This window comes from Apteryx mantelli, chromosome 1 (assembly GCF_036417845.1).
Source record: "Apteryx mantelli isolate bAptMan1 chromosome 1, bAptMan1.hap1, whole genome shotgun sequence".
NCBI classification, from domain to species: domain Eukaryota; kingdom Metazoa; phylum Chordata; class Aves; order Apterygiformes; family Apterygidae; genus Apteryx; species Apteryx mantelli.
The window spans coordinates 12,319,446-12,346,521 of NC_089978.1; the positions used below are offsets into that span (position 1 = coordinate 12,319,446).

Here is a 27,076-nt window from a genome sequence, read left to right on the forward strand (position 1 = left end):
GGGAAATCCATTTTTCATTAATCAGGTTTTTAACTGATCAGCTTTATTTTGAACATAAAACTTTAGAAGCTTCATTTTTTATTCTGAAAAAAAAAATTAAATTCCATTTAAATGTCAGAGACTAATCATCAGACTGTCAGCTATAAAACTGTCTTTGAGATGATTTCATAGGATTTTCCCAGCATGTGTGCATGAATGTGCGTGTGGATAGAGAACATTCATTATTTGTTGTACATTGTGGAAAAACAGGGTAAGATGGAAATTGGTTTTCAGCAATTATTAATGGGATACAAAGTCTTTTATCTTGAGATCACTGCTTCCGGCTTTCCCTACTTTGGTATTGATCAAAGGCTTATTGATAAGTGATGGATTCTTCTTTTTTTCTTTTTTCTTTTTTTTTTTGACTAAGTTATTATCTGCTGTGGAATAGCAGGAATCATTGGCAAATCTGTAGTTAAACAATTCATCTTCTTCAATGGCAAGAACATCTTAAAAATTTTCCCCTTCCCCTGGCCTGGGGACCTGCCCCTCATTTCCTTGTCTGCTCTCTCACTGCCACCCCAGGGCTACAGTTCACCATCTGCCTTTTACGGGGTTTTGTTCTGTTTCGGCAGTTCATTTTTAACCCTGGTTATTTCAGTAATCCTGTTTGTAGCACAGATGCACTAACAATTTATTGACAGGGTGAAAGAGGTTGCAAACTGAGGTGGGGAAGAACAAATGGCTAGAGGAGGGGATGGAGATAGGGATGGACGCTTCTTAATCTGGCTTTCTGCCAGAGACAGTGTGCATCATCCTCCGTTAACGAGATGAAGGGCTGCTTCTTAGAGCAGTTAAAGAAAAAAAAGACAACTTGTTCCTAGCTTGTCATCATGAGCGCTCTGGCTATGTGTTATCTTTGTTTTTTTAAATATTTAGTTCTGCTTCATGTAGCAGCTTAGAATTTGGATACATTGTACGTGTAAAGTAATTTAAGAATTTACAAGTGTGTCTTTCATCTCATTGATGGCCAAATACATATATAATCTACTAAATAATATCAGTATTGTTTCAGGACTGATCATCACAGAGCCTCACCTAGGAGTGTTTCATCTAACATTGGAAGGCACTGGTTGTTGGCATGACAAAAATTGTTTAAAATTAAATTTTAACATTACAGTTTAGGATAGAAGAAGATACTTCTTTTGAATATTGAAAGTTTTCTTTGAAGTTCTTACTCTGTTGTAATAGAAAGAAATTTTAGGTGAGGATTTAGGGTTTGATCAATCCGTTGAAAGAAGCACTTCAGATCTTGCACTGCATACCACACAAGATTTCTAAAAGCAGACAGAGCAAGCTACTTTGTATTATGTCTTACCTGAGCGCAAGTTCAACAACGTGTAATATGTTAGTATCAGGCAGTGACACTGACTTACTGCAAAATAGATGGAAGGGTATTACCTGCATAGTGAATCATCTGCACCATTTTTGAAAGTTTCTGCTACAAGAGTTGCTGAACCTGAAATTCCCGTCAGCTGGAATAACTGGGGACCCATAATACAAACTGATACAGCTGCAGACCCTAGCGAAGACGTAAAGAACAATTTGTTTTGCTGGTTGATTAATTAATTTTACAATGAGTAGTACTATAGCTTGATTAAATTTTGGCAATATATCAGCTTGTATTTTAAGCATAGCCTTTCTGCAGATAGTTAAAACATAAAATGAATTATTAATATTAGTTGTAAGACAATTTCTTGGAAGCACTGATAAAATCTTTTGTCTTTATTAATGGCAAAAATAGTTTTCTCGCTAGTACATGATTAGACATATTGGCTGGGGTCTACTATGAAAAAAAGGAAGATTAGTGATGTGTAACAGTCTTCATAATTTTAAGGAAACTTTGAAGGTGTTTAGTTCCTGTTTACAGGGAAGATTAGAATCAAGTGAGTTTTGTGGATAGAAAATGAAGGGTAGTGGAGTATTTGAGAAAAGGGCAGTGTAGTGAGCTTAGAAGTTGATACCTAACTCTTTTGAAAAAAAGACTTCAACAGATGTCATGCTGAGAACTACTGTATTTCCTGAGCACTGAGATTAAATTTTTGAAGAAGGGTATTATCTATGAAGGTAGACCTGGTATAGATTAATGTCTCCATATCAATATTTGATAACGAGTGTTTCTCATCTTGAGAAGAAGAGAAATCCACAAATGGCTGAAGTAGATATTCCAGTATGAATAGAATTACAGTCAACATAGAGATTACAACTAACATTAAGCTGCTAAATATCTTCATTTGTAAGCTTTACATTACTTAAAGCTACCTGAAGTGAAATATTCTCAAAGAATTGACTACTCATTTTCTGTTCACAAAACTCTCTAATTCTAATCTTCATTATCAGCAGAAGCTAAACACCTTCTTCAAAGTTTCCTATGAAGATCAATGCACAACTTTTTTCTTCTTTCTTTCTTAGAGGCTATGAAGGTAGTTATACTTCTGTTTAGTAGTAGGTTATTCCTAACGGGTTACCATATGCCTATAAATAACTGTTCTTAAGCAGTCACTTCGTAGTCTTTATCTTGTTTGTAATGTATCAGTTCGAGGCTGGTTGAACATTCATGGGTTCAGCTATTATCAGGGGAGTATTTTGGAGTGAATTCCACTGCTTTCCAAGTTGCCATTCATTATATGCTGGGATAGAGAGATTCGTTACTGTAGCCTCTTGAACAAAGAAATGAAGAAGGCAAATTGTACAGATTATTTAAGTGTTGATACACACACAGGATCTTTATGGTTGTTATTCAGAGGCTGAGATTGATGTTCCTACCATGACCATCTCAAATTTCCCAAACCTCTGGTTACAAACTTTGCAAGCTGCCTAACAGGGGTATGATATATGTGGAGTTTCAAAAAGGAACTAAAAGCTCCCACCTCTCTTAGGTGGTGTTATAGCCTAGGAAGTGAGGAAAAGTCCTTGTTGAGCATGGCTTTTTCTTACCAGATTGATGTCTGCTGAATCACAATGGACTACACACTACCACTATGCAGTACAGGTGAAGATATCCGTTTTTAATTCTAGTTACAGAAGTAGGAGATACACTTGCTCTTCTGGGAAGTGATTGGCTTAGACTCACTTTTGGGCAAAGTTTTATCTACAGTTTGTCACAAATGAAATTATAGGAACTTGATATTCCTGAGGATTGTAGTTTACTTTCAAACTAATAAAAAGAAGGGGAAGATGTTATCCTGAGATTGTCTAACAGAGTTTCTTTTGACGTATAACAGACTGCTCTGGTGTCATGGGGATTTAATGGAGTAATGCTTGGTTCTGCACTTATCTTAGCACTCATCAATTCAAGAATACTGTAAATACAGCATAATACACAAAGCTTTCCAATATCTCCAAGTTGTAACAAACTTCCAGAGCAGTGCCCGTGGAGAATTACTGTTTTTCTTTTAGTCACTGTCAAGAGCTGTGTAAATCCTTCCTTATATTGCTACTGAAGCTAAAATACAAGTCTAAATTTCTTTTCAGAGTTTACAAATCTTGTTTATTTTTTAAATTTTCAAACAGCCCATAAAATAAAGTATGACACAGAATAATGGAAGGCATTTGTTTTCCCTTTTTTTTTTTTTTAATTAGAAGTGTTTCTGGACCTTTAGGTCATCTATTCTGGTATTCTGTATTGCCAGGCCATAGATTTCCATTCAGTTACCATATAATGGTCTCAGTACTGTGAGTCTGACAAAAATTAAGATTTTAAACCTCTACGACTTTCCTCAATATGCTCCTCTAATATTTAGGTTTGCAAATACTGCAGGGAGTGTTTAACTCCAAATGCAAAAGCCTGCCTTCCTTCCTTCCTGCCTGCCTGTCTTTTGGCAGTACAGTGTTCAAATTACCTGATGTCATCTTTAATTCTCAAATGGTAACAGACCATTATGCATCGTTTTCTAGCTTGAACGTGCTGGAAGCCACTGACTTTCCTAATCAGCCACCTAGAGTGTTTGTGTCAGCAATAATCTGTATTTAAAATGTACTCTAATTTTTTTTTTATATATATTTCTCATAGCTGGCCAGAGTGAGCGTATTAATTTTTTTATGATTGAAAACAAGAGTTCCCAGATTAACAGATTTTAAAAGGAAATAAGGAAAGATGGATCATATTGATATGATTGGCACTCTTTTCTACAAGGATCGTTTGAGTAGTTTGTCTTTTGGGACAGCAAAAAATTCTTTTAGGGTAACTGAACTAAACAGCTGCCCACTTCTCTTCCACGGTTGCCAAATAAAGGCTTAAAAAGATGTCTAGTTTTCTACAGCTGAATGAGTATTTGTGTTGGACTAAAAAAAAAAAAAGTATCTTGTATTTTTTTCTATCCTATTCTGTATATCTTTGAGCTACACTACCTTCACTTTGTAACAATAATCCTACATGTAGTTCAGTAACATCACGTATTTCAGCAAAGTATTTCCCTGTAAGAATTTAGCCACAATTTTAGTCTCTCTCTGAAGCAGACATAGTAATTCACTGCGTTTGACTTTAAAGTTCCACTCATCTTTCAATGAGCTCTCCTTTACAATCTTTGCTTCTCTTGCTCGGGCTGAATTCCATAGGCTCTTACAATAGCTATTCCAGCTCATTTGCGGCTTGGGAGAAGAAACAAACCCATTAGTCACTAACAGCGGGGGGATGCCGCAGCTCTCAGACTTCCTTTGATCATTTTTCTGTCTCCAGTAGCTCAACCAGATTCTTTTTTCTAAAATTTTCCAAAGCAAAATTGGCATTTCTAACTGGGGGAAGGGAGGGATTTTTTTACCTGAAAACCTCATTATGCACATTTTTCAGATGAGACGCAGGCATAATCTCAGCACACTCTTTTTGCATTAAGTAGTATCACACGAATGAAAATAAACAAGCAAAGATGACACCTTTAGCATCTTTGCAGTGCTAATGACAGTAGTGTGGCAGTTCTTCTTAACCTAGAAATTGGGTAAACTCAGAACTTCTTCCTGCTAAAGAATGATATGAAGGAGATTCTCATTCTTCTCGAGGCCTGATGACTCACATTAAGCACCTGCTGTTTGTCTTGTTATACTTGTTGAAGTGAAATTCCTGCTAGCTACTCTCTCCAACTGAGATAATAATTATCTTGGGAAGTCATGAGCTTTTGTTAATGAGACCCAATATTGTACTTTTAATTCAGGAAGGTGGTCTGCACAGTTGCATTCGTACTCTGAAAAAATTCAAGAGCTAATCCTTCTTCAGTTAAGTGTCGTAGTCCAATTCGTAGGAGTGACTGTGTCAAGGTAAAAGTATTTATGTCTCCAGGGTTGAGGTCTGCTAGACAGACAGTATACTTTAGCCAATATTTTGGCAGGAGAGATGCCTCTGTGCCTTCTCCATGGTTAGAAAAAGAAAAAAATATCACATCTAGCATTCCTGCTTCTATGTATTAACAGCTAATTGATCTTAGTTTCCACTGTGAAGGCCCTCTGCTATAAAGATCTCATTGTAGTTGATCTGTGGCCTTTAACATAAATATGAATATGGAAGAGTATCTCTCAGTCCTGATTTCCTGCAAACTTATTTTATCTAACGATAAGGTCTACAGACCAAACCTACTGAAAGGGATCATGAAGAGATGGAAATTGCCTTACTTGGATTTTGAATGTTCTGTCATTATACAGAATTTGCTGTGCTCTGCAGAGGAGAAATCTTTGTGTGTTTTTTTCTCTCCAAAAATATATATCTAATGTACTGTGTAATTGCAAAACTGATTTGAAATATCCTGTTTTAAAAGCTAGTGTAAGTGGAGGGAATTTCAGGAGGTCTTGTCCTAGTCCAGACAGCTGAAGGAAGCATTGTAAGGGTTGTGTGAATATTGTTACTCTAGCAAAGAAATTTCCAGATAACCAGTACTGATCTCTGTATTGGCTCCTATGGTTCAGTAAAGTCAAAAATATTAAAGCCAATGGGTGGATGCAGATGCATGAGAGAATGTGTTTGTTTTATGAGGAAAACTGTAGAGGAACTGCCTATGTTGGGAAAACAGAGGTGATACTTAGAAGTTTTCCATGGAAGTGGTATATAAGGTTCATGAACCAGTAAATGAACCAATCCTATGTGTGGTTGCTCAGAGAGTTAAAATTCAGCAACTTTCATGGCCTTATCCCTGCTTCAGGGTGTCATGCCCTTTGCTTAGGCTGTGTTGCTACGCATGAGCAGCAATATCTACCCAGAGGGGCAGCACCAGCAGCACCCAGCCTACTCCATCTCAGGTTGCCCGTGGGCAAGACGAAGCCTGTCTGCACCCCAGGCGTCTGAATGCCAGACTCAGCACAGACACTGGAGAAGGTGTTCAGCATTTATCAAAGCACATGCTAACCAAATAGCCATTCCTCATCTCCTCTGGGAAAGCTTTAATGCTGGTCCTCCCCGTTTCCCCATCCTGATCAGTGTGAGATTCTCCTCTTGTGGGTTTTTTGATGCCACATCTATTCAAGCAGATATTGAGACTGTGTCTTCTTTGTCATTCATCTATATCACCGTTCTTTTTCTGTTTTTTTCCCACCATGCCATCTGCAGATTTCTAACCAAAAGGACCTTACTGCTCCTGAATTAGTTTCTCTTCCTATTTGCAAGCTCATGTCTTACACATCTGCCTTTCACATTTCCAGCGGTACCAGCTGTGAATTAGCTTTTGTTTCTTTGTCCTACAAACGTCCAAACCCCTCTCCCCTCCCCACTTATTTAGCACTGTGATTTCCAGCTGTTTAAGGATTTCGCTGAGAACTATGGTAATGTTTAAATTGAAATTACGTTGGTTAGAGGGGCCCCTAAGTGCTGATGTGATACGATGCCCTGATGGAAATGGTACTTGAAGAGTGTGTGCTGCACGACTGCTCTAGACCTCACCATTTACTTGCGTTTTGCATTTGCATTGTGCAGCATTGTATGAAAACAATTTTGACCTGACGGTACTTTGTTATTTTGTTTTGATGTGTCGACGTGTTTTTTTCTGTAGGATCAGGGGAAATTTCTGCAGTTATTTTACCCTGTTTTTAAATAGAAGCTGAAAAGCCAGGGCCGGGGTTAGACTGATGGAGGCCAAAAGAGGGGGTCAGCCAGGGCACAGATTTCCAGTTAGTGGAATAATCACATCTCTGGTGTGTGGGCGGTTTAATTAATTAATTTACATGCCTGCAAAGGGAGAGCTTTAACTCACACTTCAGCTTCCCCTGTCTGGCACTCGGAGCTTTTCATGTGGGGCTGGAGCCTGTCATTTTGAAAAGTTTTGAGTGGCACCCAGAGAAAAAGGCTTAAGCGTTACCTAACATTTTGCTCTCCAGGAACATAAAGTTTTTGACAGAGTAGGACTGGCTAACTTTGGGACTTCTGTGTTAATTTCTGCTAATGAGTTGACAGTTCATGTTAGAGCCATTGCTATTTTCCATTAACTGTCAGCAAATATTGTCAGTGCAACTTTTCTGTTATCAGATGGATTTCCCACAAGTTTGGGCTCACATAAATAAACAAATATATACACGTATTTACTGCCACAACAGCACTTAACTCACAATTTCCACATTAACCTAACAAAATGTGAGACTGTGTGTTGGTAAGAGAGGAGGGCAGCTTAGCTTCGTAAGCATTCTCTGGCTTTTCATCATAATCACTTGACTATTTACACCACTGTTTTTTTCAGAGATTTTATTATTATTGCTATTATTTGTGGGATTTGTCTTCACCCTTTTTTTTTTTGGTAGATCACTGCTAAAAGCTTGAGGGAAATGCCTTTTTTTAGTAGTTGAGTCATATTCTATGTCACAGATAACAGTTTTCTGTCTATGCATTAGTATTACCAAAAAAAAAGCATTTCGTTGGTATTTTTGGCCAGCATTTAAAGGAGTTTGTCTTGTGTGGTTTCCATGCACTACAGACTTTCTGTGCTGCCTGGCCTCATTGATTATTTTATCTGCAGTGTCAGCAGAAATCCTGAAAGAGGATTTTCTTTGTGAACCTGTGCTTGAGAGCTCAGCCAGTTCTGCAGGAACGGGACAAAAAACAGATGTGATCAGCTTCCAAGTGGGGCAAAATTTATTTATTGGTTAAAGTTGGTCATGGTAGGAGGGGGGGAGTATTGGCAGAATTGGCTTTTTGCGGGCTCAGAAAGCTCTGAAGTTCTCCTGGGCTGGTGAAGCGGCGAGGCGGAGGTGTCCGCCGGTGCCGCTCGGCCTGGGTGGAAGGCAAAGTCGCAACCGTTTGTGCAGCCTTTCAGCAGCAGAAAAGCTGTTTTGAGAAGTGTGGCGAGTAGCAGGTGGGTGGCTGAGTACATCGGTAATGAGCTGCGGGTCCCTCACCACGGCTCGCCGGCACCGCTGGGCGCGCGCGGCTGCCGGACGGCACACCGGGGGCTTGCGGGAGACGGGCGGTCTCCGACCGGCGCTCAGCAGACCTGGGTCCCCACCACGAGGCGCGAGCCCAGCGGGGACTCGTTGGCAACCAGGTTGACACTCCGAGGAGGGAGAGGCCCAAAGCTGATACAGGTCGTTGGGAGACCAGGCTCCACTCTCCGCTTGCGTTATGGGCTGATTTGGGGACTTTTACGTTGCAGCTATATATTGCCATAGCAGTTTTGTCTAGAAATACAGGGTGCAAGTCTCTAAGGCTGTCAGTCCTGCCCTTTCTACTGTATCGGTTTTTAAAAGTATAGTTAGGAGCAGGAAAGGGAAAAGGTCTCTTAGCTTTCTCTTAAAAAATGTTGTGGTTTTTGTGCTGATCTCAGGGTTACCCCAAGTTTAGGTTTCTTGTTGCAGGGAGGGCACAATGGCAAGGGACAGGCTTCTCAGGAAATTTTTGTTTTTCCTAGGGATTGTAACTCAGGATCGTATGCTTTCTAAGGGAACACAGAAACATTTAAGGAAAAATAAAGCACTGAGCTGTTAACCAGCAAAGCAATCGATGTGTAATGGTCAGTACAAGCCAGGCAAGTGTATGTAGTATCTTGGCTCACCACCATCAAAAATTGCTATTGTGGGAATTGGCATGTTAGTGTATGTAGCTGAAAGTGAAATTGAAATTTCTTTCATGCAAACAGAAATAATTTGCTGCCTTTTTTATTTATGTTTAAAAAATACAATGGAAAGATTGAGTGAGAAGCTTGAAACATATTGATTGCATTTTGGAAGGCATATTTTTGAATCTCTTGAGTGCTTGTTGATCTTGGATCATTTCACATTTCCACAGTGTTTCAAAATGAAAATTATTAGTAATTCTGTTTAAGTCTCAGCTAAATTAATAATTAACTTTTGTCTCTAAGATTTTGTTATTTATTTCTATCAGTTCAGTGTGCTCTTTAAACACTGCAGCAGAAATTTTTACTGCGTACTTCTCTGTGCTCCTTGCAATCATATAAAGCAGGTTTGGGATTAATGAGCTGTCAAATTCCATGTAATGAATGAAAAAACTGACAGAAATCCTTTCATTGTTTATGAAATTCCAAGTAGCTAGTGGAAAAAATGACAGAGATTCTTTTAGGGTTTAGGAAAAAGCAGTTCTTTTAGATTCAGCATAAGACCGAAGAAACGTACAAAAAAATTTGCAAAAAAGCAAGGATTCTGCTCAATGGGCTAATTCCAGTTCACCTTTCTTCTGAATTAAACTGTTACAGAACTGCCTGAGGTAATGGGATTTTATGCTTTGAGAAATAGGTTTCTATTCCACAGCTTACGGGTTCGAAGTTCGTCCCAAAAGTAAAAAGTCTTCCTCATTCCCTCATTTGCTGTTGTGAGCCTATTTGGGTCATGTAGTAAGAATATTTGTAGCGAGCATGTCTTGGTTGTAAGTATTATACCTTAGGCAGAAAACTTTGTAACGTACAAATCAGGTTTTGGGAGGGAGGAGTGCTTCCTTACATGTTGTTCTGCTGACTTACAAAGTTCCGTTTTATCTGTTCAGAATAATTCCTCTGTTGCTGTTGTTTTTCAGGTAACCGTCTCAGATGGGGGCACATCTCCCAAGCAGTCCTCAGTTTGGGTGGTGGTCCAAGTTCTGGATGAGAATGACAACAAGCCTCAGTTTCCAGAGAAAGTCTATCAAATCAAGTTGCCAGAGAGGGACCGTAAGAAAAGAGGGGAACCTATCTACAGAGCTTTTGCTTTCGACAAAGATGAAGGCCCTAATGCAGAAATCTCATACAGCATCGTGGATGGAAATGATGATGGGAAATTTTTTATTGATCCCAAAACAGGGATGGTTTCTTCCAGAAAGCAATTCACAGCAGGGAGTTATGACATCTTAACAGTAAGTGCTCTTTCATCAACATACAAACACATTATTTGAACTATTTTTTTTAAAACAGACCCTGTTGTATAGTGATACATGGCTGTTTAATGTATGACTACATGTAAGATCTGAATGTGTTAAGAAAACTAGCATTCACAGATAACTATAGCTAAAAATTGATTCTGATAGAGTGATTTTGTGCCATTGCACATAATGAATTATTCTCAGACTGTTCAGAGAGTCAACTTGCAAATTGTTGGCATCCCAATGCATGCACAAAAATGAAGGCCAAGGGTTTGCCTGCTCACAAAGTTTATATCATATTTAACTAGACAGGTACAGCAACAAAAGGACGTTCACCTTTTTTGTGGATATAAGTGTGGATATGGTGGGAAGGTCTTTATACTGTCCAAGTTGACAGCCTTCGGGGAGGAGGACTACTGTATACTGTATATATACCCTTCTTACTACATTAAAGGGTTTAAGTATGACAACGATTTCAGTTAAATAAAATCTCAATCAAAATACTTCTGCCAGAACTCAAACTATACAGATGAGGTCAAAGAAAGGAGACAATATGGTGTTTTCAATAGAAAGAAATACAGGATTTGAATTCACACTCTTCATATACAGCAATAAGCCAAAAAGTGGTTGTTAAGGAGTTGACAAAAAATATATAGGCCCTTAGTAAATGAAGAGATGTCATCTACAGTGATGGATCTCTGTTGGGATATCTTCATAAGGCTGAAAACAGTGATGGACAAACACTCGCCTCTTTGGGCGAGTGCCTTTCACTACATAGAGCTACAACTCACTTCTGGGATCTGGCCCTTATTATACTCCAGCAGCTGAAGGTTTTCTGACTTAAAGCTGCTCATCACACACTCAGCATCTTTTGCCTAAGGGTCTGCCTTCCTTGAATGGAGCAGGATAGCAAGTGTTAGCACCAAACCCACTTAACACATTTCCAGAGAAAGAAATATATATGGTATTTCAGGAAAATATTTCCCATTTTTAACAGACGTAGTAACAGCATTTCCTTACACCAGTGATCCTATGTCGTCAGAAACATTTCCTTTAGTGTTTAAAGGAAAATCCACCATACTCCTGATTGTTGATGTTATTCACCAATGCACCATTTTGTAACCTACGTTTTCCCTTTTCTTATCCTTAGTTGTTTGTCAGTGTTCATCTTGTCTTTTCTGTGCTAAAATCATAAAGCATTCCAGGCAAGTATGAAGTCTATCCATGCCTCTAGAGTACACTGCAATATAAAGAATTAGTGGCAAGCTGGGCAACTCTAATGAACACCACTGAGAAGAGAAAACAATGAAAATAAATGTGGTGAAATTGAAAATTATATTTGTTTTGGAAAATGGGGGAAATGATCTGAAACTTATTTAACCCAATTAAAGATCCTGAAAATGGTAATATGAGGAATACCAATCTTATCTGCAATACAAATACCATTTAAAAACAGTCAAACGTGGTCTGGGTGAGCATATATCTTAAGTACATGACATCCCAAAGGTAGAGCACTGTCGTTATAGAGCTCCCAGCCTCCTTGCGTAAGGAGACTCTTTGAAAGATGTGATCTAAGAGGGAAGTCTGTTCTGAAGAGGTGAGCGTACGTACGAAGTGCTTGAATTGCATCTCCATGAGGCCTCGCATCAGCATTTCTAAATCAAAATATTTTGGTCTGGTGTCTTTTCATTGAAAAATCAAAGTGCAATGCAAAAAAAAAAAAAAGAGAGAGAGAAATAAGTGTTTCTCTTCCTCCTTTTTAGGGGGGATTTTGCATAAAGGATTAAAGAGGCCATTTTCCAAGCATTTTCCATTTTTCTGTTCTCTTGAGATAGAATTAGGTCTGAAATGACAAACTGTTGTGCTCAGTCTGAATCCTGTTTTCTTTACATCCACCAGATAAAAGCAGTGGACAATGGCCGACCCCAAAAATCTTCAACTGCGCGCCTCCATATTGAGTGGATAAAAAGGCCTGCACCCTCGTCAGTGCCCCTGACTTTTGATGAACCCTTTTACAACTTCACCGTCATGGAAAGTGATAAAGTGACAGAAATCGTCGGGGTGGTCTCTGTGCAGCCTTCTAACATTCCTCTGTGGTTCGATATTGTTGGTAAGTTCGGAGCCAGTGGTGTGAGGAAGAAGCTTCAGAAGCAAAACATAAGGATGTGTGGTTTTGAGAGCAAGAAAACTAACAGTCAACTGTCCTCCCCAAATTAAAACCACTTTTGTAATACTGAAATGAAAAGGCTATTTTAATACAGCAATAATAATAATAATATTCCTGCTTTTGTTATGACTCCTTAGCTAAGCTGGAAAAAAAGCGCTGTATGGCTGAATTGTTTTTTTTCATAGTATGTTATTTACTGCAATCTTAATGTTGTCTGTCATTTAAATTCTATTGTCATACTTTGCTAATTTCATTTCTAAATGTATTTATGGTACTTAGACTTGCTGTCCCTCATTTCTCTCTTTCTTCACCTTTTTTTCTGCATTCTGTTCTTTTTTTTCTGCTTCCGACTGCCCTGCTTCAAGGTGGCAAGCATGCTCGAGAGATGTTCTATATTCTACAGACAGCTTGTGGGCAGAACTGTTCAACAGAAGGTACCCTTAGTGCAAACACATTTGCTAAAATACAACTATCCAGGCTGCCTTTTATTTTTGCAAGTTCTTTGAGACAATTTATATTACATCTTTCATAAGTGCCTGTGACAGGATGCAATGCGACACATGGATGTGCTACGTTTCTTTCTATGACAGCTTTTAGCGTATTTGTGTCCAATTATTATCATTTTATTCACGGATATTCCACAGTTTATCGCAAATAATTAATTCAAACTTTTCACAGTCCAGCGCCATCCATTTAAATGTGAAACAGAACGGAATGCATCAACATATGGGTTATAAATGGAGCCACCAAAAGTTCATCTTGAATGCAAACTGAAAAAGAGAAATGTGTTCTGATGTGAGATTTCAACCACAAAATTGCCTTACATAAAATTGCATATGAAAATAGGGAGGGAGAAGTCCGTATACTTAGCAAAGAGGAGGAGAAGCCATAGGAGTTATGGTGTTAAAATCACAGGGCAATGCAGTTAAGGATGTAGCTGCTGGAAGGACAGCAAGTAGAGGGGATGACTTGCTTGCAGGGGAGAAACAGGAATCAATATTCCTAAGTGTTGCTTTCCTGCTTCTACTGCTGATGCAGTTAGGTCATTTAAAATAACTTATTTAACATCTCCAAAGTGAGACTCCAACAGCACAATGACTCTGCAAAGTTATTGTGCTACTTAGTATTTGTAGGTACTTGTACGTAATGTTTGTATATCTTTGGATGTAAAACACTGTGTCTGCACAAAGTGGTGTTATTTAAATAATGGGTTATAAAGCAAATACTATGTGAAAGATTAGAGAAACAAAAAGCTGTTGCCACAGACTTAGTGGAAAGAGTGCATCAGCAGTCTTTATTTACAGGGACTGAGCCCTGCTTCCGTGTCATCGTAGCTATTTCCACATCAGTTTAGCCAACAGGAAGGAGAAGGACCACAAGAGTGGGTCTGTCAGAGTTATTTTCATGCACCTTTTATTGCCAATTTGTGCAGATGAAAGACAAGCAGCTACATTTCCTCTTTGAATTTGTAGCACAGTTTCTGAAATGCCAACCACATTAAAACTAAACCCAAAGCTATTATCATGTTCAGGGGTTCTTGCTAGCCCCTAGGGAAGAACAGCATATGTTTCCTACTGTCTTCCCTTCCATTCCGTTGATTGTTTCAGTATGCTACATGCAATTTATTAGCTAATGTTTACATTCCTTTTCTCTTGCTCACTGACCCTAACTTTCCTCCGAGGAGAAATCCTTCTTTATTGACTTTATTGACACTTTTTTTCCCCGCTTGAACCTTTTGCTGGGCTCTTCTGCCCCTCACAACCTCTCCATCTATTCCTCAGTAAATTTACCAACTCTCATTAAAATGTTGTGTGTGTTAACAACTGAGAGAAGGCCCCAGCTCTTCAGCTGTGTTCTTTTACATTATAAGAATTATTTGCAATCTAGCAACACCTTATAATAATATTCCATGTTTGCCTCCCAAACAGAGGTGCTGGAGAGAAGATGATGAAATTTAAGCCTTTAATTTGTCATTTCATATGGCCTTTATGGCTAAAATAGTTTACAGGGTCTAGAAGAAGGTTGTTGCTTTTTTAGAAATCCTAATGGCTTCCCTATAGGACGTAGCTCCTGATGCTGCAAGGTGCTGAATCACTGCAGAAGGTCATGGAGCTATTGCTTCCCTAGACTTAATGAGAAATCTGGGCCCCTGGAAGGTCTCAAAACATCGTAGGTTCATGGGTGGTGACCCTGACTATCCAATTTGGTATTGTTATCATATGAATGTTGTCATTAAATTTTATTGCTGTTATTCATAGCAGCAATAATAATACCCATTTCTGCAATAGAAATAGCCGGCAATCCCAGCCATGCTCACGACCCTGTTGTTCTAGGCACTCTACGCTCCCAATGGAAATATAAAACCTGCCCTACGAGGCTTATAGTCGGAGTACTTTCTGCTTAGAATATCTTTGCTGCCTTTAGTCAATGTCAGTAGCAAAATCACTTTTTCTCCTTATTCCTCAATATCATCATGTGCAAAAAGAGGCAATAATGATTATCTCTTGGAGGAACATTGGGATCTAGTGCTGAAAAGCCCAAAGAAAGACTTAGGTTATTAGTAGAAGTTAGTCGTAGTATATGGAAAGCTATATGAGACTGCCGGTGCAAGAGGTATATTCTGTGCTGCTGTAAAAGCTAGACCTGATCCTGCTCCATCTGGTATTTTGTGGTTTTGGACCTCTGTGCACAGCTGACAGTAATGTCAACAAAAGCCCTGAAGGCTTCTGTAGAGGCATGGTTTAATACAGAGTTTGCAGCTTGACCTTTATGTTTATGACCTTTTCAAACTAAATGGGCAGTGGAATTCGAAAGGACCCTTTTTTAATGTATAATATGCCCTTTCTCCCACCTAAAAATGGGTAGAAGGGAGGCTAAAGTTAGTATATGTAGGATTTTGTCTGTCTAATTTCAACATCTAATTTGCATCTAAGTTATATGCACCCTAAAGAAAGGTTTATGTTCTTGAGCTAATCAGCTCCAAGAGAGGAAGATGCCTTTGCAGCCGGAGAGATCAGTTCTTCCTTGCCAAGTCCCTTCCTTTAAAGACATCATCTTTCCTCCATACACTGGAGCAAGACAGGATGCTTGCTTTTTTGTGTAATTGGGAATAGCTGAGATGTCATACCTGATTTCTGTTTTCAGAATGCATTCAATGCTCTTCTCAGTTCATGCAGATCCCACAATGTGAAAGACATGAACACAGCTTGTTTCTGTTGTGTTAAATTTATTCAGTCATTTATGAGAAACTAATTTTCAGTGGAAGCTCCAAAATAAGTCAGAGATCTTTATTTCTCCCAGGTAAATGGAGCCCTCTATGTCTCTTTCTTCCTTTGTGTTAGTGGTGGGAATGATGAGATAATTACTTTGACCACTGGAGCTAAGCTGCATGGTGCTAGTTTTTGCTTAAGTAGCATGTTGCACAACACCCCTCTCATTCTCCAAACAGGCCACCCTCTATCTTTCCTTCTTCCCCCAAGCTACACCTTTAAAAGAACAGCCAAACTTTGAAAGCACATCAGAACTTTTCTATCAAGGGTGCTTAAATGGCAATAATTTTAAGATCTATTAATTCTAATTAATTGTCCATATAATTCACAGTACTGCAAATTTTCATTAACGTCAGAAACATGTAGCTCCCTAGCCTCCTTTGAATTATCCTCTCTGAGAAGTAGATAAAATAGCTTCTGATTTCTTTTCTTTTTTTTTTGCCTGTACCTTCAGCTTCTTAGCAGCAAATCTAAGGCTTTGACTGTCCTTATAAGAGTTTTATCCTTTTGCAAATTCAAAGTCTGCAGTATTTTCTTCTTCCTAGCATGATACAGAATACATCTTTGCATGTTGTGTTACTAATATTTATTATGTTATGTTTAACAAAATTCTGTAATTTAATCCATATTTCTTGAGACAGTGTTTAGGTTTATTTCATATCTTTCAAAACAGAAAAATGGGAGATTTGGGTTTTGCTTCTTTTCCTAAAAATACTAGAGGCACTTTAGACTCATCCTTGAAATTCAGGGTCAATTCCCTTTCTGTATTTTCCCATTATTCTCTACTTTGGGCAATGCTAGCGATGCAGCAATTGGTCCAGTTTAACATCATTATCCTCAGTTTTGTTAGTTTAGTTTGGGGCAAAAAAAGTCAAAATCCCACCTGCCCTAAGCAAGCGTGTTCAGCACTAGTCTTTAAATTAGATCATCTACTATATTTCTCTACTCCTCCATCATGGCATGGTAGGCCAAATGAGACAAGATCTCAATGTATCCTGTCTTTATTAACTTTGAACACGAAGCACGTATGGTCTTTGCTCTCTGCCAGTGAAGGAAGAGCCTTCCCACATTTTTGCCATGTTTGATTTGGGGATATCCTCCAGAATTCAGTATGATCTGTTTTGGCATCTAAGACCCAACAGGTCTGATCCTCCACAGTCATCAAACATTTCTCAGGTGTATATTCAAGCCCACTTTTCTGGACCATTCCACTGGAAAAGAGGGGGAAAAGGTGCTCACATGGGTAATAAGACTCATTTGCCTACAAGTCCTCCAGGTTTGCTAGCATGTTTTCTTCTCAGGGGAGAGAGCGATTTGATACAGCAGCATAATCCTGCCTTGAACTACGTATGAGCTGTTGACAGGAACATAAAGAGGGTCAGCGTCCTCCCAAAAAGGAATCTCATCTAGGAAAGTACCACAACAGGGAGAAAAAGGCTTTTTTTGCTTGCAGCAAATACAAAATTCAAAATGGAAAAAAAATATGCTCGAAAGTCAAAAATTTCCTGGAATTCAAAAGGACCACAGCTATATCAGCGTTGTATGCTGCCGTAGGTAAATTCTCCCATTGACCTCTAGAAATCACTTTTAACAGTTCAGAAAGTTTTTCTTGGCTTATCCGTTGCACCAAATATATTGTAACATTTGCATAGAAAGTTCTAGAAAGTCACTTACATCTGTTCTAAAACAGACCTTTACTAAGAGCACACATACCTAAATTCAGGACCTGAAAAATTCTCCTGCTGTTAGTCAAGAGAGGTTCAGCACGTTTTTTTTAACCTTCTCTTTTTTTTCTAAGGGAAAATTAATTCTTTACAGGGCATACAGGCCTTTTTCGAAAGAAAAATATGCTCATAGTTACGGTCAAGCTGAGTAACAAGTTAAGAACCAAAATGACATTCCAGATTCAACCAGTAAATGTAATCAAGGCTACTCTATACCAAGGAAACAACCTGTAGTCTGTTGGCTTAGAGGTGTCCCAGTTCAATTTCCTGAGACCTTCTTCTTGACCATACTCTACTATCTGTCAAACTGAAAGTCTGCGCTGTACTAGATAGGTCTCATGAAGCTGTAGCAAGGACCAAATATAAAATCTTTTGTACAAGAGGCTATTTCTTCAGCCTTCCTGAATTTGATAACATAGCTGGAATTGGTCAGAGTTATATTGGAAAATCCGGTATAACTCCTTCAGATAGTATAAAAAACTCAGTTGTGGAAATTTACTTCTTCTTGGGTTTATGCAAGATCATAAATAGCAGTCTCAAGAAACTAAGGGTGGAAATCATCTCACTTAACTTCAGATGTCCAAGGTGTAGTTATGAATATCTAAGCTAGTTGTCTTTGGGAATCTTAACTGTCAATTAAAGAGAAAAGGCACTTTCTGGATGGAATTTATGTCATTCAAACATGAGATTTCTTCTCATCCAAAGATGGCATTGCAAGTAAATATGAACTTTTCATGAAATCCCACCCTAAGTGTTTCAGTTTTTCAGGGTATTTTAAAGGAAGTCTTTAATGTTGACTGAAGACATACCAGTATTGCTTCTTAACCTGCAATGATGTTGGACCAATCCACATCTCTCTTAGGTCATTCAATATTAGAAAGGTTTCTCAGGACAATCTGCCTAGCCAGCTCAGTTCAGTCAACTTGCCTTCTTTATCGTTGATTTTTCCGAAGTGCCTGAGGACCTCACAATGTGTTATCTTCATATGAAATATTTCTTTCCTAATGTAATTACAAGCACATTAATAAAGACAGCATCTAGATATCTTGTATCTGCAAGCAGGAGTTTTACTAGACAATAAAAATGAAAGCATATGCCATATGCTGGAAAATGGAAAAAGTAATAAAAATTCACATTAATAAAACTGAGCAGCTGAAAAAAAATGTCGTCATCCTTAGCCCCCTTTCATCCTAAGATTATGATCGGGGAAAGTGCTAAATGTCCTGTAGTAACTCAGTAAAAATTATATTACTGAAGCTTTCAACACTGCAAATAAATTAGTTTCAAAAAGATTTCAAGTTCCACAGCAGCATGTTTTTGAAAACTGGCCTCAAGTACCCCAAAAATCTGTGAAGCTGCCACCTCCTCAGCTCTCACCTCCTACAGGCTCAGCCCTCAGTCCTCTATGTAGGCATCCTTTGGAAGGAAGCTGCTTCAAGTGGTGTTCCCAGAATACTTTAACTGCACAAGTTTTTAAGAGAAAAATCCTCTTTGTCTTTTACATGACTTTGTTCTCTCTCTCTCTCCACACCCCCTCCAGCATCCGTTTTTCCAAGATAATTCTGTTGGATGCTTCTCTGGGGATTTCGTAGTAGGCCATGCATATATTTAACACATCTATAAAGACTGTTACAGTTTAGAGTTTATCCCTAATTCAGTAATTATTCTTCAGTGCCAAGTATAATTTCAGAAGCGTTCATCGTATGAGTTGTTTTGAGGGTATAAAAAGGAGCCGTACAAAGCATTTCCAAACTGCCTCTAGTACTCACTAGATGAGAGGCAGAACCCAAGTATCTCAGGCAGGACGACAAGTTAGTCCCAGGAGCTGAACTACTTGACTCATTCTTCATTGTCAACAGTTGACTGCGGTCTGTTAAAATGACCAGACTGAATCAAAAGTAAGTGAGGACTATACTCCAAAGGAGAATATAATCTCAAATCTCACAGCAAGATGCTCTCTGACCAGTCACTGTCTCAGAGTTTGGTGCAGTTTCTGCATTGTTTAGTAGAAAATGAATTGATGTGAATTAAAGTGCATTACAAGTGTAGACTAGAGAGGGGTGGCTGGTGGCCGAGATTTATTTTTTTGTCACTAGACTATTTTGGAAGATGCATGTATCATATAAAAATTCATATGATGGATTAAATTCCTGTTTTAAAGGAAGAATATCCTGCCTTTAATGAAATTTGCCTCAAGTGGGTATATTTGCAGTACACCATTTAATGCCCTGCAAAAACTGCACTAAGCCAACCGGGGAAAGACATTTAAAACATCTATTTTTAATCCTCCCATTATTTTACTTCTTGGAAGTTTAAAAGACAGGGTTTCTTTGGAAGCGTATGCCGATTGATAGCGTATAATTTTTTGTTTGCTCATTAAGATGCTTATTAAGCATCTTGAAATGCAGGCTGTCATTCTGTTTCTCATGGTTATCAGTATGAAACATTCTCTTTATAAAGTGCATACTGTCCCAAGGCTAGCTGCATTTCAGCAGAGATTTCCTCACAGAAATCTAGAAACTCTCTTCTTCAAAGGAGGGTTTTTTCAGAGTTGGTTTTCATGGTACCGTTTTTCTCCAGTAAATCCATTTAAAACATTAATTGGGAGATGGCATCTTTCTCTTCTTGACTAACTTTAAAAACAAATTCTGAACATATGATCAATGTCCATATACCTTGGTATTGCTTAAATGTCAAGGACAGTTATGCTTTTTCTGATAATCAAGTAGTGTTAAATACATAACAATGAGAACAATATGCAGTTTGGGTTTGCAGAAGGAGTTTAGGGAAGAAGCAGTGTTTCTATCCACTATAAATCACAGCAGAACCAATGGCAGTGTTCTACTAGAGAACCACAACGACATCTGTTAGGCTCAGAGCTATGTACATATATATATTTATTCAGTGTAGAGGAGTCTGATGGCATGGTTCTTTTGGATCACTTAACAAGCAGAGGGAGTTCACCAGTTCTGCCATTCCTTTCCATACATCGCCTGGATCCTTACTGCTCCTTCCCCTTTCTTCTCCTCCTCCCTGAATGTACTCCAAGGTAGATATCGACAAAGCAATGCTTTTTCTATTTTACACATTCTTTTTAATAGCTCGTGCAAGAGGGAGAGGGAAGTGAGGCTTTCTCCGTGTTAAGGAATTGAGGGACTGTGATTTCGCTCTGCTCACCTGTAGTGATCTTCCCAAATCTGCAGCTTCTTGGAATGCCAAAACCTTTTTCCTCTCACTAAATGCATGGCTGGTTACAAGAGTAGTTCTGGTTGTTGGTCAGCATCAAGGTGCAAGAATTGGTGGTAGAACAAGGAAACTGTCCCCTCCACTTCTCTGCCCCTACCCCTGAAATGAGAGCCATTTGGGGATAATACAGCAGCCATTCAGAAAAATTATTGCCTGAGAACTAAGTTGACGGAATGGATATTTTTCTACCTGTGGATCTAATCCCCAAAGGTCTAAGCAGCTCTTTACAAAAGTTTTATTAGCAGTGGGGGTTGAAAGCATTTTTCACTTTGCAGAACTGGGTCGTCGGAGAATGTAGCTAGCGGAATTGTATTGCTGTGTAATTAACACACCTTAAGAGTTCTTTTGTCAGCAGTGTTGTGTTCCCCCTCTCCCTGTCCCCAGCCTCCAAAAATTTCGGGCTGAACTCATAATAAATTCCACTTTATAGTTGAATGAGTAGAAGCAGCTTAGCAGCAGGGAGTGTATGCTTTACTTCTGAACATAATGAGTGGTTCTAATTTATAAACTATAGCTGTGGCTGAGAAATCCTGTAACCCTTTAATCTCAAATTATTTATGGCTTTCTCTTACTTTTAATAGATTTTTTCTTTTTCCTCGTTTCTTTTACCTGAGACTCAAGAGGATTTTTTTCACTGCTGTATCATTCAGTGTGTGACAGAATAAGGAGATATTAGTTTCAGAATAGTGCTTTGTGAGGGTTTTTTTTAATGGAAAGGAATTTATGATGTGTATCCTGTCAGATCTATTTAAATAATTCCTAAAAGACTGGTAGAATTTGACCTTTGCTGTCAGTAATTATCATTGTCCTTGAAATTAACATAACAAATCGCTATTTGCATTTTTTAAATTGATTATAATTGTCATTTTTAAAGACTCAGTTGACAGTCTTTGCATCCATGAGCATTGGTGAGAATTTCCTGAAAAAAGAATTTGTAGAATCAAACCATCTTAAAATGATGTTTATACAAAAAGATAATTGTGTTTGTTCGTTACACAAACTACAAGGGCACACATCTTAAGGGCTTATAGCCATTTGATTCTTTTTATAGACTCAGTTATGGTTCACTTAAATATACTGCTGGATTTTTTTTTTTTTGCAGTGCATTTTAATGATATCTGCTTTCCAATATATGTACTGTGCTTTGAAATATAAATGAGTTGTGAACAAAGAAGTATCAGTAGATATACTGTGTATGCATAAGGCAGGCCATTAAGATGGATGCCAGTAAACAGATATGCCCACTTTTAGGTGCATTTTCGATGGAAATTTTCCAGAGATGGCTAATTTAATTGTATTTTTGTGCAACAATTAGGAGGGAATTACGATAGTTCTTTCGACGCGGAGAAGGGAGTGGGCACTATTGTCATTGCAAAGCCCTTGGATGCAGAGCAGAGGTCAATATATAATATGACTGTGGAGGTCACCGATGGAACAAACATTGCCACGACTCAGGTAGAATATCACATTCCTTTATTGGCAAGTTTTTCATTTGTTAGTGGAATGTATATGCTATAAAAATAATAATTTTGCCATTCAAATCAAACATCATCCTTTGAGACCACTGTTAACTGATACAGGGGATATTTTTCAGACCTTTCCATCTGTTTGTAAAGAATTGGCTGTTGAATGTTTCAAAGTGGTATTTCTCCTTTTGTCCTCTTCTTGCTCACACAAAAGTATTTCTCCTTCCTCCAGCTGAGAGTCTGTGTCGCAGGCAGCTAAGCATAGATTTTGACAATCGTATCACCCAGTAATGGTCCAAAATGCAATAGTGATTCTGTGATGTTGGGGAATATTGCTATTGATTTTATTAAATGGAATTTATACCTCTCATCCTCCCAGGACCCAAATGTGGGACACAAGATCAATTGTTCGAGGAGGAAATTGTTCAGAGCGGAAACTTAAAATTCAAAGGATCTCTCCTTTAGTGTCACTGCTTGTGATTACATTGTCTTTTGGGGACAGTCCCAGTTAAGCCCAGCAACCCCGGCTTGCGTATCAGGGTCAGTGACTTTGAGCAATTAAAAAGTCAGGTCAAATAAATGTGAAGTGCCAGGATAATGCCGGCTGTGATGCATTCTTGTCAGAGAGCTCCTGACAGAGAGCCGGGGCTTCCCGTGTGTGGGTCCCGTCTGCAGGAGGCGGTCGGTGCATTTGCCCATTTTGTCCCAATCTGGAATCGGGACGTGGTCAGGGTACACACACGGGGTTGGGGGCTCAGCAGTCCGGATGGCTCTGGGGAGACTCCAAAGGGCAGAATCCTTCAATACGAGGTAGAGTTGTGAGGTGTGGATTAGCTAGGGCCAGAAATCCTCCATCAGAGTTAGTGCCTGAGTGTAGAGCGTGCCTAAAGCCTGAATATTATTTGACACATAAGGAAAAATGCATGCTAGTTCAAAAAGTCTGTGTGCAGCCTCAATCTCTGATTAAGTACAATCTATAGAGGAAATGAAAAAATGGGTTTGGGATGTTATTTGTTTCTTTATAAGACAGAAAGAAAGCCTTACATTTATATCTAAGTATATATATGTATATACGCACACACGCACACACAGATGATTCTGTTTTACCTTGCCTTTTTGTTCAAATGATTCAGATATGAATCTGTATTCACTGAATCACAACACTGAAGTTCCTGAGACTATTAAATCACTGAGTGTTTTCTGAATCTGAATTCCTATTTTTCACCAGCCCTAAAATCTCTATCTAATTATTGCTATACCTGATCTGATAACTTGTCCTGATAATCTACTCTCGATAAGAAAATATCAGCTGCTAGAAAATTAAGTGGTAGAGAATCTACTATTTTCCCAGTTAGTTCCCTTAAGTAATTAATTGCCTCTCTGCTAAAAATATCCCTTATTTTTTAACTTGATTATATCTGGTCTGTATTCCCTGTTATGCCTTTCTGTGCTCGATTAAAGAGCTCCTTAGAAACCAGTATTTTCTCCCCAGGAAGGCACTTACTTAGAGTAATCAAATCACCTCTCAGTCTTCGGGTAGACGAGCTAAGCAGACAGACTGACCTCTTTACATTCTCTTTCCAGAAGGCGTTCTCTTCAGCCCTTGAGTAGGTTTTTGTTTGTTTTTCTTTAAAATCTTGGCAACACTGTCAGTCTGCATTTCAGAAGAGGAGTGTTGAATCCCTAACACGGCATTTTTTCTTGCAAACATTTCAGCTAAACAAATATTAAAAAGCACAGAGAGCTTTGATTTGCTGAATACAGATAATATCTAGTCTCATGGAAATTATGTTTCTTGTACTTGCTGCTTATGATTGAATAAACTATTCCCTATGCCAGTCCTCTAAACTTTTTCTGATAAAAAACCTACATTTTTAATTAAAACATATGGTAAAAACATATTTCAATAAAGCTGTTGCATTCTAAAAGAAGCCTAAGGATTCTTTTTAACAGTGATGTGACCTATTTAAAAATGTACGACAGTCATTTAACATTCTATTAGTATATCATTAGATAATCAGCAATGGGTGTAAACCCTTCTGCCCTCCACTTCTTGCTCTCTACGCAGATACCATTTAAGGATTTAATTGTGGCCTGAATAACATATGAGAATGTGTTTCTCTAACTTTTCACAGCAGAGATGTCAAAAATGATCATTGTCTCAAACCTGCCAGAACGATGGCCTAATTATCCCTGCCTGTTACAAAATATTTTTGTACTTTTGACTGTACTTCAGTGCCTTCCGTGACCATATTCATCTTCATTTCCTTTTAGAACAATACTAAAAAATCAAACTTATACGTTAAGTAAAACATGTCATAGAAAGTGTCAAGAAAGCATCTACTGATGGCCTTGTTCTAGTAAAATGATGTTGTAAGTATTTTGTCTCATGTGCATAGTACCACCTGCAGTTTTAATTATAGCTGCAAAAAGATGTGGTAGAAGAGGAAGTGGGGAAAAAGCAAAACTATAAAATCATCCACCTGTATAAAAATAAAATAATAGAAAGCCCCCCAAAGTGCAATGGTTTATTATGGAACAGCTGATCTACATCATGCCAAATGGAACAATCTTTCCTTTTTATTCCACCACACCTGTTTTCCCTTTGTCTTTTTCTGGCCTTTTGTCTATTACACAGTTGGAGGTGGTAAAATACAATGTAAAATGCCAAAGATTTTTGCTTCAGTAATATGATCACTAGCAAGGACTTGTATAAGTTTCTCCAGCAGTGTTCCTGCATGCCTTAAATTCTGATAAAGCGTTCACTTCCTCCATGCCTTACTGCACACATGCTTCCCTACTGTACCCTAAGAGGAAGGGAATCATATTGATTTAAAAGTTACATCTGTTGGATTAGCAGTTTGCTGTTGTGAAGACAAACAAAAAGAAAAAGAAAAAAGAAGCATTTTAAAACAATCTCAGGCTTCATTTGTAACTGAAAGCCTATTTGGGACAGGAGGGATCAGGAAGGTATCACCTGTTTGAAAGCATGAATGCAACCTCCGAGTGGGAACTGAGAGTGGCAGCCCTTGCGGAGCTGCTCTCACCCACCCTGCTGCCCATGCAGCTCGCCTCCGACCAGCCTGCAGTCCAAACAGGATGGTGGTGATGGGCAAGGCGGAGCAGGGAATAGAAGACAAAATGTTGATTCATTTGATTTATATATTGGAGTGTGAAGCACCTGTCCTGACTGATTAACTTCTAGGAAGGCTAAGACAGGGATAAGCCAGTGAGAGCTTTTGTTTTTTCCCTTAGCTTAATTCATCATTGCTCAAGGCCACGTGGTAATTTATGAAAGGCTGCACTTGTACGTTGGCTCTAAATCCCTGCGAAACATGATTCCTGCAGCTGCCAGCCGAGCTGTTGGCCTTGGGGAGGGGACAGGGCCGGCTGCCCCCTGCACGTTTGAATGAAGCCGGGAAGGCAGCTCGGTGCAGAAACCTCTGCTTCTAGCTGCTGGCCACAACATTCGTCCTGGATGAGAAAGGATCTTCTGCCCTCGCTTGAGCAGAGCAAAGGATCTCCCAGCAAGAAACTAATGTAATGGTATCTGAACCCCCATTCCTGCTACAACATTGACTAACTTTGACTAAATAATGTTAGAGATTCTCTTGGTCATGAGTCAAGTTTATAACAAAGGCTCCTATTTTTGCACTGTACAGCTCAGATTCTTTATGTCCAAGTTCAACATAGGAGTAGCATTTGTTTCTTTGTAGAGACTGCTGCCTACTTTTGAGCTTTGCTAAAATACCCACAAAAGTACAATACAGCAGGGAACAATCATCTAAGTAACAACATTTGCTTTTGAAGAGCCAACTTTTGGAGTCATAGTATTATATGAAAAAGGCAGTTTTCTGTCTTGCTTACTTTCTTGCTTTCTTGTAGTTTCTCATCATCCTAATCGTTATAAACAGATTCCTTTAAAATGTGTATCCTGATGGTTCCAAACTAGAAGGCAAAAAGTGCCTCAATTTTAGTTGTTACGAAACTATCTCACGCTTTCTGGGTGGAGGCAATTCACTGTTTTGAACATTCAGCTGGGAATGTTCACTTCCCTGTGAAAAGTATTTGAGATCAATACATTGTCACTCGCAGTACTTCCAACCGGAGCCAAATAGTCTTCAGGTTGAAAGCGCATAAGGGAGAAGTTACCATTCATTGCCCTTTTCTATCTCTCTTTGCAGAGAGCTGTGGGTTTTTATTTATTCTTTCTGCTCAGGCTTGACCTTTAGCTACAAATTTCAGGATATAGAACTTGGTCTCAGTTACTTGGTTTCACTTTTCAGAGAACATGTTTTCTTTAGAAGATTGTTTCTTAAAAATGAAGAGTTGATTAATCACACTGATTAACTGAGTGGTGAAAAGTTCTCCTTGAAATACCATGGTCAGACTGTAGATGAGACATTGGAATCCTCATGTGCACATTGGAGACATATTTACTGTGAAACTTGGTCCTTCGATGGGTTTCCAGCTATTAAGCCAACAGCCCTCAGAGGAGTCCGCTATTTTGCCTGCACCTCTCCAGTAAAATGGGAATATACAGATCCGCAACCGAGACATCAGCTGCGCTCGAATAAGTCGCTCTTCCGAAGACAGAAGTTCTGAGCTGTTCACTGAAGGTCTGTGGCTGCTACTAGGACTGACGAGAAGATGCGGTGTTTCAATTCAATTTTTCACTTTTCCTCAGTGTCATATTTCCTCCAAACTACAACCAGCCCATTCCTCAATTTTATTTCTGACCCATCCAGCAATCTCAGCAATACCTTGCCTGTGAAACAAAGAATTTTTTTCCCCCATTTTAACATAACGCAGGGACGTGTTAAAGTATAAATACCAGGCCACTGAGGTTGGTAGGGGAACTAGTTGCGTTTTTCTGGTGAGTTTGGGGTTGGGGGGAGAAAAACTTGTCAGGA

The 27,076-nt window shown here is 38.8% G+C and overlaps 1 protein-coding gene across 1 annotated transcript in view; it reads left to right on the forward strand.

The window, feature by feature from the left end:
- Positions 1 to 27,076, forward strand: part of FAT3 (FAT atypical cadherin 3) — a 335,405-nt gene that overhangs the window by 214,789 nt on the left and 93,540 nt on the right. Inside the window, exons 4-6 of the mRNA XM_067289480.1 lie at positions 9,971 to 10,285; positions 12,191 to 12,401; positions 22,013 to 22,152. Coding sequence (XP_067145581.1) covers positions 9,971 to 10,285; positions 12,191 to 12,401; positions 22,013 to 22,152 — 666 coding nt within the window. The remainder of the gene's footprint in view (positions 1 to 9,970; positions 10,286 to 12,190; positions 12,402 to 22,012; positions 22,153 to 27,076) is intronic.